General features: G+C 33.5%; 2 protein-coding genes and 2 non-coding genes across 4 annotated transcripts; 3 read left to right on the top strand and 1 right to left on the bottom strand.

Moving 5' to 3' along the window:
• Positions 1 to 761, top strand: LOC105233360 (uncharacterized). Its single transcript, XR_007423700.1, has 2 exons — positions 1 to 75; positions 280 to 761. It is a non-coding gene; the product is annotated as an uncharacterized LOC105233360 (transcript).
• LOC115066700 (small nucleolar RNA SNORD53/SNORD92) lies at positions 119 to 195 on the top strand. The gene has a single exon (XR_003846206.1). It is a non-coding gene; the product is annotated as a small nucleolar RNA SNORD53/SNORD92 (small nucleolar RNA).
• Positions 762 to 2,572: 1,811 nt separating the features above from the next.
• Positions 2,573 to 3,613, top strand: LOC125775347 (serine/arginine-rich splicing factor 3-like; the record flags this gene model as incomplete). Its single annotated transcript, XM_049462262.1, is given in 1 exon segment — positions 2,573 to 3,613. A coding segment is annotated over 1 exon segment (367 nt), but the record flags the coding sequence as incomplete, so codon positions are not given.
• A 4,273-nt stretch (positions 3,614 to 7,886) lies between these two features.
• LOC105233359 (unextended protein) lies at positions 7,887 to 16,902 on the bottom strand (the record flags this gene model as incomplete). The annotated part of the gene is given in 9 exon segments (XM_049462261.1): positions 7,887 to 10,227; positions 10,297 to 10,389; positions 11,744 to 11,970; positions 12,042 to 12,308; positions 12,395 to 13,040; positions 13,110 to 13,283; positions 13,361 to 13,576; positions 13,712 to 13,897; positions 16,536 to 16,902. Coding segments are annotated over 9 exon segments (2,383 nt in total), but the record flags the coding sequence as incomplete, so codon positions are not given.
• Between the last annotated feature and the right edge of the window lie 1,533 nt (positions 16,903 to 18,435).

Here is an 18,435-nt window from a genome sequence, read left to right as displayed (position 1 = left end):
GGAAGAAGGCAACATTCGAAAATTGTCGGGAACTGGAAAAGCTAAAGCTAAATTCGAAAAATATCAAGCTAAGAGGTATGATTTATACGGCATTACATTTTGTAAAATAATTATAGCACTTTAATGATGACATCAAAAAGGTTTCGCATGTATCTGATCACATGAAATGACGATAAACCTTGGCTGTCTGATGGTGCAACTGAATTATTTTGCAAATATGGTTTTTTTTTGTTAAAATGGACATTATTTTTAATGTATGTATGGTTTTTTTATTTTTAGCGAGGTGTTTACTTACCAACCTGAAGCTGATAGCACATTGTCAGTCAAAAAGCGTAAGCATTCGGAATCATCCCCTGCTGAAGTTAAAGATGAATCAATAGCAGAAGCTGAACAGGTGGCTAAGGATGAAGAAGCGTCTGGAGTAGAAAAGAAAAAGAAAAAGAAGAAGAAGAATAAAAGTCAAGATCAAGAGCAAACAGAGGCTCCACCTGCAAAAAAGAAAGCTAAAACTAAGGAGCCGGACTCTGATTAGCTTTATTGATCGTAGTGTTAATTTTTAGGTTAAAAATTTAGATGTACAAAGTGTTTGTTTATAAGCATACATTAAGGCTCGTTCACAACAAATGTTCCCTACGAACACATTTGTATCTAAACGCTCCCTTTATACCCGTACACCTGGTATATACGTACCTATAATAATGATTTTGATGAATAATTGTAGATGTATAATAAAATGTATTTTACTTGATTTCTTAAACAAAGCAGCGGTAGTTTGGTGAATTCTTTTATAAGGTAAATACTTTGTAGAACTCGGTCTTATTCGTTTATTTTAAGTTAAGCGTGCATACTAATAATATTCAGAGAATTTATATTTCCGAAAAGATATTCTACTATTTTTTGAAGGCATTAAACGATATCGGAAGTTGATCTTTTAGTTAAGGGGTAACTGAATATTAAAATTTACTAATCGTGGCAGTAATATATATGCAATTGTTCAAAATGTGCGAAAATTGTCACATTTTTGAAAGAAATTTGCTAAACGTACATTCGTATTTATATCTTTTCTTGTATTTTTTTTATACATTTTTATAACTCATTCTGAGATATCTGCTTTATAGTTAGCACCACAGATTAAAATAACTATACTGAGTGTGATTGCGGCTTTCACCGGGGCTGAAAAATGTGAAAGGTCATTAATCTTTAAGAAATTGTAGATTAGGTAGGCCTGTTATGCAGAATCCTTTGAGGAAAAAAAAAACCCTGTATCACAAACCTGTTTACGTTGTTTCACCTGGATCTTTAAACTGATAGGATCCGAGGAGTTTTAACTTTGGTCTGACATATGCGGGACATTCGAGGAAGAATTTTGCCGCGCTCGGACAGTGTCCAGTTAGAACTCTGACAACCACTGAAAAGTAGACTTACCCTGAGTTGGAAGTACCTTGCAAATGCACGGCTGCTAGTAGTTGCTAATGCAAGATGAGTTGGTCTGAGGCCCAACAGTAGTGAATCGTAAGAATCCGAAGAAAATCCTACCCATTTCCATTCCACATTTATTGTGGTTGAAGTACCTACCTTGCAAGTTTGTCAGCCTTCAGTCTAAAGATAAACTGATTGAACTATTGTTTTTGTATAGTAGCGGGAAAATTATCCCTGGCCTGCTAAAAATCCATCTTCGTTCCGGTTGCGTCGAATATTTGAAATATTAATTTAAAGCTTTGGAAGTATAGCCTATAGGAATAAGATTTCGATTTATTTTATTTTTTTATATTTCACATTATTTATGTCCCTTAAAGAAATACATATCGTTGCCATCTATTTTTAGTACCGAATGATAGTAAGCCGATTAAATCATAATACTGTTAGCGAAAGATAATTATATTTGTTATATATGCTAATTATATGTAATTACTAATGTAACTTAATAAACGGAGACATTGACCGTTCAGCGAATCAAGAGACAGTGGCTGCGCTTTGAAGGTTTTCGATTCAGTGTCCGCCTAAGCAAGTAGTCGAAGAAGAAGGCATCTACTCCGTTATAGAGATCAGGTGAAGAAGGAATAGGCGTCTATGCCAGTAGAGCAGAAAAAGAATAATGTGACTTAGTCTACGTACCTTGGGCACTTCTCTATCCCTAACTTTATGGGTTAAGACAGAACTAATAAATTCATGACTTTCATATTGGCCGATAGAGTTAGATTAAAAATTGTTTTTCATTTATTTGCCTTACTATTTGCCACGTTACAAAATACATGCTACATGCAGTCTCGTTGCCGAGAAAGCGAAAACCTTAGACAATTTGTAAAAATCGCCTTTTTGGGGTAAATACATGCATAAGTATGTATCAAGATTCATAAAACAAATAAAAAACGCGAAATTAAAGGATCGCCTCAGTATGAAATTTTCGAAAAATCGATTTTTTTGTTGCAATGTCAATAGTATACACTGTAATAAACATTATTGCTTTACTGCTATTTTCGATAAACATTGCGAGACCATAATTTAATTAAAAACAAAATTATTTTTATTTCTTACTTATTAACTTATTTTGGGATATATTATATAATTTCAGAAGTAATTCACGGAGTCGATCTCGCAGTGCTTCTCGCAATCACAGATCACGTTCGCGAAGTGCTGCTTCGGCAAGCCGATCACGCAGTCGGAGCCGTTCAGTTTCGGCGAATAAAAGTTCACGCAAATCACGAGATGTCGCCTACAATAGTAAGTCACGTGAGAATGGTCGCAGCACGACAGAGAATGGTAGCACATACCATCGATATAGTGAGGATGAACGTAATGGTGGCACCGGTGGTGCCTCACCATCGCCAAAACGGCGTTACGATGACTCCGTATCACCGTCACCAAGACGTAACATACCGACAAAACGTAATCGACGAGGCGATTCGACACCATCACGATCTAGCTCGCGCAGAGATTAGCAGACATCAGTTGTGGCAGTAACAGTAAAAACAATTAATAGGCATTGAGCAGCATACAAGCTCGGTCGCAGTGGATGAATATAAAGTTTTACTCCTCTCCTTCATTTCAATCAAATCGCTATTCAAATCCAAATAGTTACAAAACGAATTCCTAAAATTCGATTATTATGCAGTGTGTCGTTTTAAGTAGACGAAGAGTGTTTAAACTTTTTATGAATAACTTGTAAACTGAAAAGACTTCTGAGATTACATTAAATGGATAAATTTATTCATTTATTGTTTTGGAGACATAAATTAATGTATTTACCACAAATGAACAACAATAACAAAGTCTGAAAACATCTAAAAACAGCGAAAAAACAAAAGAGTTCACACAACATACATACATACATACTACATACGTTTGTATTTTTTTATTTTAATATTTTATAAGCTACTCAATTTAAGCAGTAGATTTATTGAATAGGTTAAACTAAATTTAAGCTCATTTCAATTGAATGCACATTAGAGCCGAAACGCTACCACTGTTTACTACAAACATACGAACATGTTATGCGCCAAATATTTCATAATTGCATTTTGTACAAAAATTGATTTGTCATGATTTCGCCTAAAATCTTCAATAAAAGCTGCACAAATTGGTTGCTAAAAAGTGCAAGAGTACAATTTACAAACCACGAGTCTTTTGTTTAAATCCTTAATTTGAGAAAATATATAAATTTTGGTTCAATAAAGTATGATCAACCATTATTTACCCAAAACTAAATTATACAACTACACTGTTGCGTCGACAGTTATTTTCCTCTAAAACAAAAAAGTCAGTAAAAGGAAAGAAAAAATAAATAACGATTAAGTCAAGGTAAATTAAATACGTAGTCAATTTAAATTCATATAGAGAGCATACAATTTAATTTTCGCACTGTAAGTTTTTGTTCAATTTTCTTTCATTTTATTAGCGTTATATTTCATGACACAATCACTTAATACAGCGTAAATATTTCAAATATACATAAGTATATATTTTGTTCAATTATGCCAATAACTTGCTAAAACAAATAGCTTTCATCTACGGCGAATTGTTTATACAAATATAGAGTTATTTCCAATATCATCAACAATGCTAATAAATGTAGTATATGTTAGCAAACATTTGGAATAAGAAAAATGTATTTTATTTTTAACTACTCAGAACAACAAATAAAATTTTTTGGTGTTCTAATAAATTTAAATTAGTAATTTACATATAGAAGATTTTTTTTTTTCAATTTTCAGAAATTCTTGCTATTCCTACATTTAGTATACCAACTGATAACTTTTGATACTAAGTTTTTTTCTATGGCCAGACAAACTTTTTGCGTGATAAGCAACTAGCTGCCGAACACACACTAATTGACATAAAGAGATTAAACTTCGCACGAACATAAAAAAGGTTTCCCCAATCTGAAAACATTTGTTTATCGTTTCGATTTGGCCAGTTCGAGCCAAATTTGATTTTATGTCCGTATTTTGACCTTTCAGAATCGACAGCTCTTAGAAATGTCATTTTCTTCCATACTTACTATTTTTATACTCTTGCAACATATTGCTACAGAGTATAATAGTTTTGTTCACCTAACGTTTGTCTGCATCACCTAAAACTAATCGGCATAGATATAGGGTTATGCATACATAAGTATATAAATAAATGATCTTACGTCTGTGCAAGCTGTAACTTTAATAAATATTGAGATATCTTGTTGAAACTTGGCATGCGCCTTCCCTGGTAAAAAAAAGAACGAGTTCGTAGATGGGCGTAATCGGACCACTGCCAGGCCCACAAAATGCTATTAACCAAAAACCTGTAATGTGTCATAACTAAGCACTAATTATTATAAAAATAAGTTTAATGTACATACATACATATCTCCGAAACCACTAAAGCTACAACAACCAAATAGCGCAAATATAATATTACGAGTATAACAACTCCTACCGACAGTGTGAAAATGGATGACATCGGAAGATAATCCCGCTAACTCGCCATATAACGGTACTGTTCAATACTATAAAAAGCGCAATAAATCAATAACTAAATACGCCAAAGACATTAAATTTTACCTCCGAGATGGTAAGAAAGGGCTTAATGAGAGCCGGTGTGAAAATTGAACGATTGGCGTGGCACCGGTCACTTTTTCGTGAAATCACATATCTCGGGACCGACTGACTGATTTCGACTAAATTTGATGCGTGACGTTATTCTCACATTATAAACTTGCAGGTGACTTTATACTGGATATATCGGCCAATATTTGAAAGTTACAGAACGTGTTTTACTCATAACAGTACATACATATATATTTCTACTTAAAATAGATACAATGGGGCGAAAGCTTGACTTAGCCCTTATATAACAATTATAAGGATTCGTGATTGTATGTGAGGTACATTATTGAAACCCAGGGAATATTTTTTTAGTATGTGGCATGATAATAGTTAATAGATCAAGTCAAGTCGATACTACTCTCACTCCCGTATACTACGTAGTATGACTATACGGAATTTGTCGGCTGGTGAATGAGTTATAGTATATATAAAATTGTATGAATTCCAATCTTCTGGTTGACTTTTGGACGTTAAGGTATTTCCCTCACTTTGCATTAGGTTGCACCCAAACTTAGCCCTTTTTACTTCTTATTATTCTTTTATATTATTATGTAAACTATTTCTTTATTATAAAACTTTTTATAATTTCATCACCCACATGTGCTCCTTAATTATTTTTACTCAGTTACTAACTTAAACAAAAAATGTTAACAACATCTATGGCGTCCTGGCAGAGAAAAGTACAGGATATCGTTTTGTCAGACCTACATATGATAGCCCAGATAGTAGGCATTTCAAAAGACCCTGCATGAAATATTTAGCATGAGAAAATTGTCGACGTGGTAGGGATCGCATTTAGTCACTTCATAATACAAGCTCAATCGTGAGAACACCTCACAACAGTGTTTGGCGCAATCTGTAGAAGATTCTGCGTCATCAGGGACGAAACTTGGATCCAAGGATACATGATACAGTCTAAACAGTTCACTCCGCAATTCTTATTCAAAGATGACCTATTAGGCGAAAAGGTAGCTTTCTGGTCGTTTTCTGGAATTCCTAATATTGATTTATTCGACGCCGAATCGCAAAAAATACCCTATTTGACGATAAAAAGTGTATTTGCATCTTGATAACGCACCGCTTCGAAATTGGTAGGCTACGAGCCGTTGCACCGCCATGCTACCTCTTTCCAAACTAGAAACTTTCACTCGTTGGGTCGAATTGCTGTCACAAAGGCCTCTTTTGTGGAACGTAGTAACGTAAAGAAATGGAAGCATCGCCGCGTTACTGTTGTAACGGTTATGCAGACCCTTTTTTGCTGGCAAACAGTTAGTTAATTGTAATCAAATCGTGGACCAAACAATGAGAGGTGTTAGATGAGTAGATTTCTTAAGTCATGCAAAGAGGTGATTAACGTCAAATTCAGTGCATGTCTGTAGTTCGTTGTGTCTGTTGTTTCTTCGGTAAATTGTGCAATGTTGTCAACGTACTTAAGGAATGATATCAACGTTGTGTCAAGAGACTAAGTTGAGAAATTAGTCTCCATTTTTCCTCCCTCGTGTATATAGTACATATAATATGATTCCCCTATTTGCAGGAGTTTTTCTAGCAGTGAGATCCCTGCTCGGAGTAACCTACTACAGACCGCTGACCTTGATAAGATATATCACAGCTTTTGAGGTTTAAGGTATTAGAATAATTTAGTTTAATTCCAAAAATCCGTTCTAATCTGAAGACCAGTGATTTAGAGTTGAATATGGGTTGAACGCCAAAACGTACATAACTTTGGCTAGTACACCGCCGTAGTTATGAACGTCGCACGTAGAGAGATTCGATTTGATAGATATAGAAAGATTATGGGAGAAACCCTCGAATAACATTAGGGACATTAATATGGAAAACCTACGATAATGGATTTTTATGAGTGAGTTAATTAACAAAATTGCGTGTAGCACATATTTCAAGAGTTTTTACAAACCAAAAAGCTTTGCGAGCAATGAGTGTCGCATCGCACTTTTGTTAAGACAAAGCTACGACTCATTAAGTTTGGTTAAGTAAGTATTGAAGCTTCTAACGGGTATTCAAGTGTTGGACAACAAATGAGTTATTCTACATTATGTCGTGGAATAAGCCATTTTTAATTAAAACGTTTTTATAACGAGAACCGGGTATATTAAGCTTGCCATTAAGTTAGTAACACCTAGAATATATATAAAAAGTCAGCGTGGTGAGCTGAGTCGATTTAGCCATGTATTTCTGCCTGCCCAGCCGTCCATCTGTAGCAGAAGCAGATTATTTATCAGAATTACCGATATTAGATCCTTATAGCTGCCATACAAAGAGAAGATCGCGAAATTTGGCATAAATTATTGTGCAAAGTTTCAATACCGGAATACATTTTTCAGATCGGATTTCTACATCATATAGCTGTCATACAAACTGAACGATTAAAACGAATTCTTTGTATGGAAAACTTTTTTATTTGACAGGAAATTTGGCATTGGTTATTGTTGAAGTCAACGCTACAATCGCCGAACAAATTGTTCATATCGGAGCAAAATAAAGTTCTTGTATGAAATTTTTTGATTTAAGAAGGGTACTCTAACTTCGGTGCAACCGAAATTAACGTCAAAAACTCATTATTTCTTTGCTGGGAAAAGTCCTTCCAGCCCATGCAGTATGTAAGTGGATGTAATGATCATCTTCAACTGACTTCAAGAACCAAAGGGATTTGTTTTTTCTTGTTGGCTTCAATATAGTTTTATATATAATTGATAATACACACAAGAGTTTAGCTACATTTTTCTCTCTTTCTTCAACACTTTGCAATTGCACTTGAGTGCCACCAAAATAAACAAAAACATGAACATATTTCAGAATAATTAAATTTTATTGTATTTTTTAAACGATAGTACGTATGCAAATATTTAAAACCAGAAAGTAAGGAAGCGCTTGAAGGGTTTTTAACACTTTAGCATATATATTTATATATTTTGTTGTTTTAAATTACTTAAATTCGTGAGAATTTCCATAAAAATTTCAATAAATTGTATTTAATAGATTTACTTTCAGTATATTTCGCATTTTAACATAATTAAATGGACAACAAGTAAAGAAGTTCACAACTCCTGTACAAAAATAATATAAACTAAATTTAAATAAAAGCGCTCTTTGTTCTTAAATACACATATATGTATGTATATATATGTATATATATAGTATATAAACGCCAGTAACAAATCTCTTAAGTTTATATATATATAAAACAGCATATGTGGCAATAAACAAAACTATTAGTTATGTACTGTATGTATGAAAAATATCGACATTGTTTATTGGCCTTTAACAATATAATTTCTGCAATATCGAAAAATAATACACAGGTATTTTAAACATAATGCGTTCAATAATAATGTCAGCAAAACTGTTTTGTCTTTGCAAAAGTGGGTTGCACTTTCAATTCATTCTACTTGCATACATACAATACTACCACATGGTGTTATTTTGTTTTTTTTTTTAGTTTTCATTTTCTCGGTTTATCTTTTGCTGTTGTTTCACATCGCTCTTAAGTACATTAGGTATTATTGGGCGTACGTCACAATTGTACGCACTGAGGTATAATTTTCGAACATTATTACATACATACGCAATTTGCCCACCCATAAGTTAAATTAATGCTTTAAAATTTTGTTTTTCTTTTTTTAATTACTTTTATAGGCTTATCGTCAATTGTTCGTTTATGACGATAGAGTTATTGCTGTGTTCTATGACAAAATTATTTGCAGATAGCAGTGTGCAAGTTGTTAGTTATGCGTATATTTTGGCGTAAGTATAAAAATAATAAAATACAAAAATAATAATATTAAAAAACGTAGGCGAATCCAATTTTCCGCAATAAATGGTAGTAATTATAATAAAATATTTATTATAATGTTGACTTTTAATTTCCTACTCAATAATTTCATTTGAGAAAATATTTAAATAGCACGCACTCACAAAATTAATTTCATATACATACATATTAAACTTATTTAGACACAGCATCAAATAATGGACTAGCCTTAAAGCTATATATAATGACAAACCATTGCAAAATTAAACACAATCTTTAAAATGGTGGAAATAAAAAAAAAAAAAACATAAAAAATTTTGCATTAATACTTAAACGTTCACATGCAAGTCAACTTCGCGTTTATAAAACGACATAGCTGCAATTAAAATGCACAACGTTGCCACTAACATCTGAAAATGCATTTGTCATAGTTAATCTCTTGTAATCTTTTTTTCTACTTCTTTTCGCGTATTGTTTTATAAAATACATTAATTTGACGTTTTTAAAAAATATTCACATGTACAAGCCCCATTTATTTTTAGTTGAAAAAATATGTATGTACGCAATATTTTGTTTGTGTATCTCTCGTAGTTGTGTTACTCATTATTATCATTAATTAATTGTTTCATCTTTTTTCATTACATGATTATTTTTTTGTTTATTTTTGTTTTTTAGATTTTACGCTTAAGTTAATTGCAAAGGAAAACTACAGCGTGACAACGATGTGTTCAGCAAAAACCTAAACAAACCTGAACACCTTGTAAAGTTCAAAAGTTACATTGCAGAGAGTAAAAGTAATTAAGTATAACAAGTAAATAACTATATACGTAAGTGTGTGTGTGTAGTAGTAGTAATCTTGCGTTAGAGCATTGTAATGCGCATGCGCAGGTAATGTTTATAATTAAGTACATATTTAGTATGTACACATATTTGTTTTATGTTTCATGTTGTGTTTTTTGATGTGATTTTAAACGGCATATACATACAGATGTATGTGTATGTTGAGCATAAGCGTTAGCGCAGATGAACGAAATGTTTGTTTGTGGTAATGCAAGGTTTGACTGCGTTTCGATATTTATCAACGTAAAATGCATATTACTTGCTATTTCTCTACTCTTATGCATATGTAAACTTTTGAGTTATAAGCGTTGGGTGTTATGCTTGTTGTTATTTGTTATTAGCGCTATCACTAGTCTTAGGCAAAAGTGGTGTAGTAGCGACATTCTCGCGATCGCCATTATGTTCTGATTGATCGTTAACTGGATCCGATGTCACTTGACTGCTTAATGAGCCCACATCTAAAACTTCACCACTACTACTGCTGTGCATATTGTGCGGCGGTGGTGCATTACTATGACTTTGTAATGATATGTCCTGTAGGTAAAATATATTTTCATTAATTCATGTTTATTTAATTGCCAGTGAAATATTTCAAATACTCACATTTAATGACGGTGAAGCTGTATTGCTGCCAGTTACAGCTATTTTATGATTGACATGCGCCCTAATTTCATCCTCGTTCACAGAGTGTAATAACTGTAAAAAAAAGTGGTATGTTTATATAAGTGTCACATTTAAAGAAACTTTGTATAATTCAAAATCACAATGAGTTACTCAAAAATTAAAAAAACACTTAACATTGGTTTTACCGAAGCTATAATAAATACCCTTCCATGTATGGCAGCTATATGTCCTAGTAATTAAAAAAAAAAAACTTTCGGAGATCGTTGAGTTGCCTTGGACATAATCTGTTTCAAATTTCCTAAAATAAAAAGTTTTCATAGACTGGACTAGATTTGTATAGGTCAGTTTGTTTGGCAGCTATATGTTATAGTGGTCCGATATCGGTGGTTTCGACAAATTAGCAGCTTCTTGGGTAGAAAAGAACGTGTGCAAATCAGACATATCATATCAGGGACTAGTTCACGTACTGGTAGACAGACAGACATGCTTAAATTGACTCAGCTCGTCACGCTGTTCATTAGTATATAGATTTTATAAGGGTCTGGTTTACTTCTGGGTGTAACAAGCTTCGTGGCAAACTTACTATACCCAGTTCAGGAAATTTAAGTTTAGGCACACCCTGTTATGATTTTCTCTAGATCGAGGTGTATTTCACTACAACAGCTGTTGTTGTTATTGTAGCGATAAAACTAGCCCTGTTTAGCGATAAGAAAACATAGGTTCGTCTTATATTATTCAACAGTATGCCCATGAATGGGATAATTAGACAATCAAAATGAATAAGTTTGAAGAACAACATTCGCTTTTTGGCATCAAATTTGTAAAAATAGCGAATTAGCTTACCCAATTATGCAATAGTTATTTTGGTTATATGAAGTATAATAAACCAGCTGCTCTTGTATTTACCTAAAACTTTTTATTTTATTTACTTTCAAAACTTAATCGTTACGGTAACTCGTGTCTAAGTAATTGAAAGTGCTCTGATTTATGTCAGGTCAGCGATCTACAAAAATATTTGGAAAACGGCGCTTTTTGGTAAAAAAAAAAATGTGTTTGGTATTATCATGACTAAATTGCTGAAGATAATATCTTCATAATTTTGTGTTCCTATGACACCCCTATTAATTATTGATGTACTACTGGCAATTACTGATTTAGTGTATATAAATATTTTTGGAGAATTGTTATAGTTTTTCGAACGTAAATGATATTTTAAACAATAATAATAAAAACGGAGCAAATAAAAACCATTTTGTAATAGCAAATAATAAATTTTAATCGAATCTAAACATTCGGGTGGAAATTGTGAATTATACTCGATATTTAATTTGTGTATGTCAGACCTTAATAATGTACTATATTTAAAATATACGCAACTACGCATATGCAAATAAGAAATATAAACCTATAACGCTTCGAAACTTACCCTTTCGACTTCATCATCAGTAATTTCACTGTTCAGCTCAATACCACTCTTGCGGGTCTTTTCTAAAAGTGTAGCTTTCTTGGCAGTTAAGTAAAGGCTACGTTTTATTGCGATGTATACGACATCATTAACGGCACGCACCGAATAGTCAGGTATAAATGTTTGGCGAATCTTCGAATCCATATTCAATGACTGAATAGAACCACGCATTTGTTGACTGGGTGAATCTTCAAAAAATGAAAAAAATTGACATGAATATCTAATGCAATTGACAACTAATCGCTTTACAGCTACTAACCAACAACGACATTAGGTTGAAGGGCTGCAGTACCGAAGTATGTAAATGCGCCACTTTCGAAAAGTAAATTCTCTTTGCCGACAGTCACTTCAACACGACCTTCTAAAATAAGTACGAAGAAGTCTACGGCTTTACCTTGTTGGTAAATGAACAAACGAGGATCATCCTTATTTTTACCCTTGCACTTAATGGCATGAATAATGTCTTGATTAAGTAGGCGGCGCAAGATGTTTTCGGAAACAAGTTCCTTTTTAAAGGCATCGACAGCTGTAGAATTAAAAAAGGAATAACACATTACATACTGACAATTGAAGGTTTTGTTGCTTATTTTAAGATTATCTTAGCATACATACATGTACTTAAGTACTGGAAAGTGGCCAGTGTGAGTTGTGGTGAAATTCGTATCTTCTGGTTTTCGCGACGTTCGGCGAATGCGGAGAAGTCCTGCTTTTTGCTACGATTGCGACGCACCTTTGTACGATTATCAATATACACGTCAGTTTCATCAACAATTTCAGCTTGAATCAATTCTTCAATAACATCTTCAAGCGTCACAAGACCAATCGTTTCATAGAATGGATCACCATCACCCTCGTTGTTAACACGATGTACAAATGCAATGTGACCGATAGTACCATCTTTGAATTGGTTAAACATAAGATCGAGCGTCATATCCTCAAAAACAAAGTGAACTGGATTCTGATAGAATTCGCACAACGTACGTAACGGTGTGTTATCATCGGTATCGACAAATGCCAAATCTTTAATATACAACAAAGTAACGATGTTTTTCTTATCGCCATCGTATACGGGAATACGTGAGTATCCTGACTTCATTATTTCCGATACGGTTGAAAAGTCTAGCAGAGCGTCAAGCGATAGCATGAAGGCATCATCGATGTGAGTCATCACATCAGCAACAGTCTTTTTACGCAACTCCAGAGCACCCGAAATAATGTTGACTTCATTTTTATCCAAATCGTTTGTACCTGTTGTGACCTATTGAACGAAAGGTAAATATAATTTTATTACATTCTTTACCTCAGTACCATATTTCCAGTTACCAACCTTTACTAATTCCTTTAGGCGTTCACGATTGTAAACATTGCCGATTTCTTCACCCAATGCCCAATCCAGCATTTTCGAAATCGGATATGACATGGGGAATGTGAGCACCATAACAACCTTTGTAATGCCAATCGTCTTAGCACCAATGGCCAAACCGTGTCGCGAACAAACAGCCTATAATGACATAAGTAATGGTAATTTAATTAGATCAATGAGTCGGAATTTAAATTAAGTAAATTAAATGGATTTACCTGAGGCGTAATTTCACCAAATATAACGATGGCAAGCGTGGAAACAATAACAGCAAAAAGACCCGAGGTTAAACCATCCAGCAAAATTGTAAATGTGGAGTTCACCAACACATTACCCAAAAGAATACTACACAGTAGGAAATTACCCTGTTCTCGGACGGGCTGAATAATTCTAGCGTATTGACGTTCGCGAACTGAGCCAGTATTACACAAAATCTATTGAAAAAATAAATTATGATTATATGTATACTAAATATGTTATATTAAAATACATATTTTATAAAGTACTACAATTATAAACACATAATTTTTTTATCAGCATAGTTTGTTATTGCATATATGCATTCATACCTTCAATTCTGTACGATCGAGTGACATCAGACCCAAATTGAGACCTGAAAACAACGATGAGAAACCTAAACAGACTAAAATGATGACAATTGACAGCCAGATGGGGAGTAAATTTTCATAGGTTTTCATTTGCAGATAAACATCTCCACCTTGATGTACCATCGGTTTTGTATCCGTGGCGCTACCCTATAAAATTGTGGAAACAAATGAAATATATGATTTTATATACAAAAAGTTAATTAAATACATATAGTTTTGGAAAATATAATAGAGTACAAACGTTTAAAATTTTTAATTCTTTATTTGAATCCAATCAAAAATCATAATAAAATGTAATATATTTCGAATATGTATTATCATGCACGGAAATCATAAATTAATGTTTGTGTAGTTATTTAAAGTTTATCTGCGTTTACAAAGTAAAATCGAATACATTATTTATTTCAGCTTAGAAATAAAAATAAGTATAAGCGTTATTTACTTCATATTTATTTTATTTAATTTTTACATGATGCTTCTTTTATTTTGAGCACATACTGACAGCTACGTGGCATGGAGCAGACAGGGTTAGTGCAAGTCGTGACTGGTATTGAATACCATGTTTTTTTCTTCTTATTTTTTACTGGCGTAGACACCGCTTACGCGGTTATAGCCGAGTTTACAAAAGAAAACTTTTCGCCAGTTGCCGCCAATTTGAGATACCAAGTCCAGCTAGGTCCTTCTCTTCTGACAAAACGGAGTGGAGGTTCCTCTGCTTCCCCAGCGGGTACTGCGTCGAATACTTTCAGAGCTGGAGTTTTTTCACCCATACGGACGACATGACCTAACCAACATAGCTACTGTCTCCTAATTCGCTGAAATATATCAATGTCGTCGTATAACTCCTACAGCTCATCGTTCTATCGAATGCGATATTCGTCGTTTCCAATGCGCAAAGGGCCATAAATCTTAAGCGGCACCTTTCTCTCGAAATCTCGTAACGTCGACTCATCAGATGTTGTCATCGTCCATACCTCTTCATCATATAGCAGGGCGTGAATAATAGCTTGTGTTAATATTGGTTCCAAGATAGACGAAATTATCTACGACGTCGAAGTTATGGCTGTCATTAGTGACATGGGCGCCAAGTCGCGAGTGCGACGATTGTTTGTTCAATGACAGGAGATATTTCTTCTTGCCATCGTTCACTACCAGACTCGTTTGCTTCGCTTCCTTATCCAGTGTGGAGAAAGCAGAACTAACGGCCAATTGAGGCTAATGATATCAATTACATTGGCGCACGCCAGCAACTGTACACTCTCATAAAATATAGTGGTTTCCCATTCAGCTGTGTAGCTCGAATTATTCTCTCCAGCAGTATATTGAAGAAGTCGCCTTGTCTGAAACGAAACGTTTGGTATCGAAAGGCTCGGAGAGATCCTTCCCGATCCCAAAAGAGTTTTTGGTATTGCTCAAGACCGGGAGTCGCGAGCTGCTTGAATTATATGTAAAAGAATCGTTTCTGTCGTTGTTTTGCATGAGCTCACATTTTAGTGGTTAAATTTCCCGTTTCGAAGTCGTCGTAAACAATTTTTACCATCGAAGCTAAGTAAATGTACTTTCATTTCATTTCATCAAAGCACGCTATTCCAAGTTCTGTGAAGTATTTGCCTTAGAGCAAATTTAAACCTCTTATTTACATTTTTTTTGTCAAAAAGAAAACTTTACTTCTTCACGAAGTCATTTTATAATTGTGCGACTGGTTACTGGATCATTTAGTAAGTTCTTAAGATTATTAGACGACAAAAATGGATACTTTTTGATATAAGATAAGATTAATATAACCAAATAAAGAATAAACTTTTCACTTATTTTGGGTAATTTACTTTTTCGAATAATTTACTTTTCCAAATATATATATAAATTATCTGTTTTTATAATATTAAATGCATTTTTAAACTTAAAAAATTCATCCATTTATTTGCTTCAATAAAACATATGGATTTACATGAAAAACATATTTACATTTACATACATACATATGTATTTACTATGAAGAGAAAAAATCTTGAATATTCTTTTGTTTTTTTTCTTTTGCAATATATTTTCTGACCATTTTTGTACGACAATTCAAAAAGTCTGACACCTGATTTGCATCGTTTTCATTTTTAAACCAGTGGATCAAGTTGTTTACGCTTTGAATTGCTTCCGCATATGTCACTTTGGGTTCCTGGCTGACTTCTTCTCCATCTGAAGTGTCTGACAAAATTTCTATTTCATCAGCAGTTTCCTTGTTTACTAAAAAGACGCGATAAACAAGAGAGTAAGTGTTTTTGCATCATCGTAAGAAATGCTGCTTGCTTCGTTTCGAATTTTTTATCACACTCTCTGAAAAGTAAATTAAAAAATTTACTTTTTCAAGGTGCATGTGTAATCTTAAAAGTGATTTACTTTTCCGCGATTATTTACTATCTGAGAATTTACTTTTCGAGAGTATACTGTATTAATATAACCAAATCAAGAATAAACTTTTCACTTATTTTTTTATTATTCTATGCGATCTTATCTATTTTTCAGTGAAAACTAGTAAATATTTAACTAAATTTGTCCCCATTATTATTCCAACTTATACAACAAGGATTTACACCCAAACTTATGATTTTTTGTTGTGATGCAAAGGTTTATAGTGTAACGATTATTTAATTAAATTACAGTGGAGGAGTGGAGAATGAAGAAGAGAGTAAAGGTGATATGTCCCTATTACATTTTCCAACACTACTTTTTACTGTTTTTTTTTTTTAATAAAAGTAAAGCAATAATTTCTAATAAACTTTGTTTAACTCACCACATCCATTTGTGGATCATTTTTGGCACACAAATAAAATGTTTCACTGCCATTGGTCATTGCTACATCCAGTTTGGGCAGGGACATGCGATAGACAGCAGATTCGTTGGTCGATGAACCCTCTATGGGTTTGTATAGCAAAGTTGCTGGTATTTGACATTTTCCACCAAAAGTATTTGATATAGCAGTAAATGTTATAACGGTATCTGGTGTAATGCCTTTGCCGAAAATACGCATTGTAAATTCGGTATCTTTAAGCACACTCGGCACGCCGCCATCGTGGTATTCAATCTCATTGTTGCTCGACTCTACGCGAAATCCGAAGATTTTCAAATCGTCACTTGACACATCACGTTCAACACGATGACTGTAAATAAAAGAAAAAATCGTAAATAAGTATATGTAAATATTATGTACTTTAGCAAAAAAAAAATAAATTTAATAAATCTGTGGAGTGTTTTAACATCTGATTTTATTATCATGTGGCAACTCGAAACAATTTTTTTATATTTCGCTTTTAAAATATCGAGAAATATTTAATCAATTGATGTGTCACTTTTGGGTTTTTTTTAAATAAACTATAATTAAGAGACTCTCCAGTAGTAGTCGAAAACTAAAACAAAAGTATTTCTATGGCTGAATATAGTGGACGTTTTGTACTCCCGCAATTTTCAATGATCAAACTGGGGGTCATATTATAAAGTGTTCATATAGTCAACGTAAAGTTCAAAAGTTTTTATAATAAGTATAAGGGCAATGTAATTTACCCATTTTTTTACACGACGGAAAATTATTGTATCCTACAGATTGTTCGATATTTTTAGTATATAGTCAGACGTAGGCACTGAGGCCCACATATTTGTTATATGGGGCTTGAGATTTTATGATCCGACTGCGAGCATTTTTGGGTGTACAGATAGAATACTTTGAAAGCACTATTTGTCGAAAGATTAAGATGAAATTAAAAAATATGTTATATGAGAAGGAGGCATGGTTGTAGTCCGATTTCCCTCGTTTTCACACCGTAAAATAAATTGGTCAAATAGTTCCTGATGTGTTAAACGCCCACATTTTACAAGTTTTAAACCACATATTTCCCTCTGTACTATTATTCTCTCCCTTGGGTGCCAATAAACACTTGTAGCAAATTTTATAAAAAATATTTCAAATTCACTCAAGTTATCGCTTGGCAGGAAAACAGTCAACTCGTCTTGTCAAAAAAGTTTAAAAAGATGTAAGAAAAGATCACTTCTGCATTTTCTTATTCCAAAAAAAAAGGATTTGTATATAAATAGCGACATTAGTTGTGTAGATCGACTATACATATGTATATTGCTAAATTCAAAGAAGAGAACTTGTGAGAGTGCCTTTGCTTATGAACAAAAATCTCAAAACAGATGGAAAATAAGGAAACCTGGAGAATGTAATCCAAATATTATTAGGCAGAATAGAGGATCAGCTAAATAAAGAAAGTAATGTTCTCACGGGCACAGTAATGGGACACTGGTAGTTGGCAGAACATGTTTTTAAAAGGACCTACAATCTAACATTTATTCTCAGAGAGCAAAGAACTTTTCTTCCTCTTACTGGAGTTAATAGAAACAAGAAAAAATGTTAACTTCGGCTGCACCGAAGCTAATATACCCTTTACAGGTGCATTCCTTTTAGTAACTATGGGTTCAGTTTGTATGGAAGCTATATGCTATAGTAATCCAAGCATCATCCCATCTGAAACAAGTTCCATATAATAGTTATTGCCCTAGTGTCGAGTCATACTTATTTAAAAGATTGTTTAGCATATGTACATATGTGTTCAAAATGTGACAACTTGTGACAAGGACGGGGGGAGGGGTTCAAATGTCGTTAAATTCGTGTGACGTAATTTATGGATGGCCCCTTA

This window comes from Bactrocera dorsalis, unplaced genomic scaffold (genome assembly GCF_023373825.1).
Source record: "Bactrocera dorsalis isolate Fly_Bdor unplaced genomic scaffold, ASM2337382v1 BdCtg393, whole genome shotgun sequence".
Lineage (NCBI taxonomy): Eukaryota > Metazoa > Arthropoda > Insecta > Diptera > Tephritidae > Bactrocera > Bactrocera dorsalis.
The sequence above is the reverse complement of the archived record's forward strand: the minus strand, read 5'-3'. Positions and strand labels throughout refer to the sequence as shown.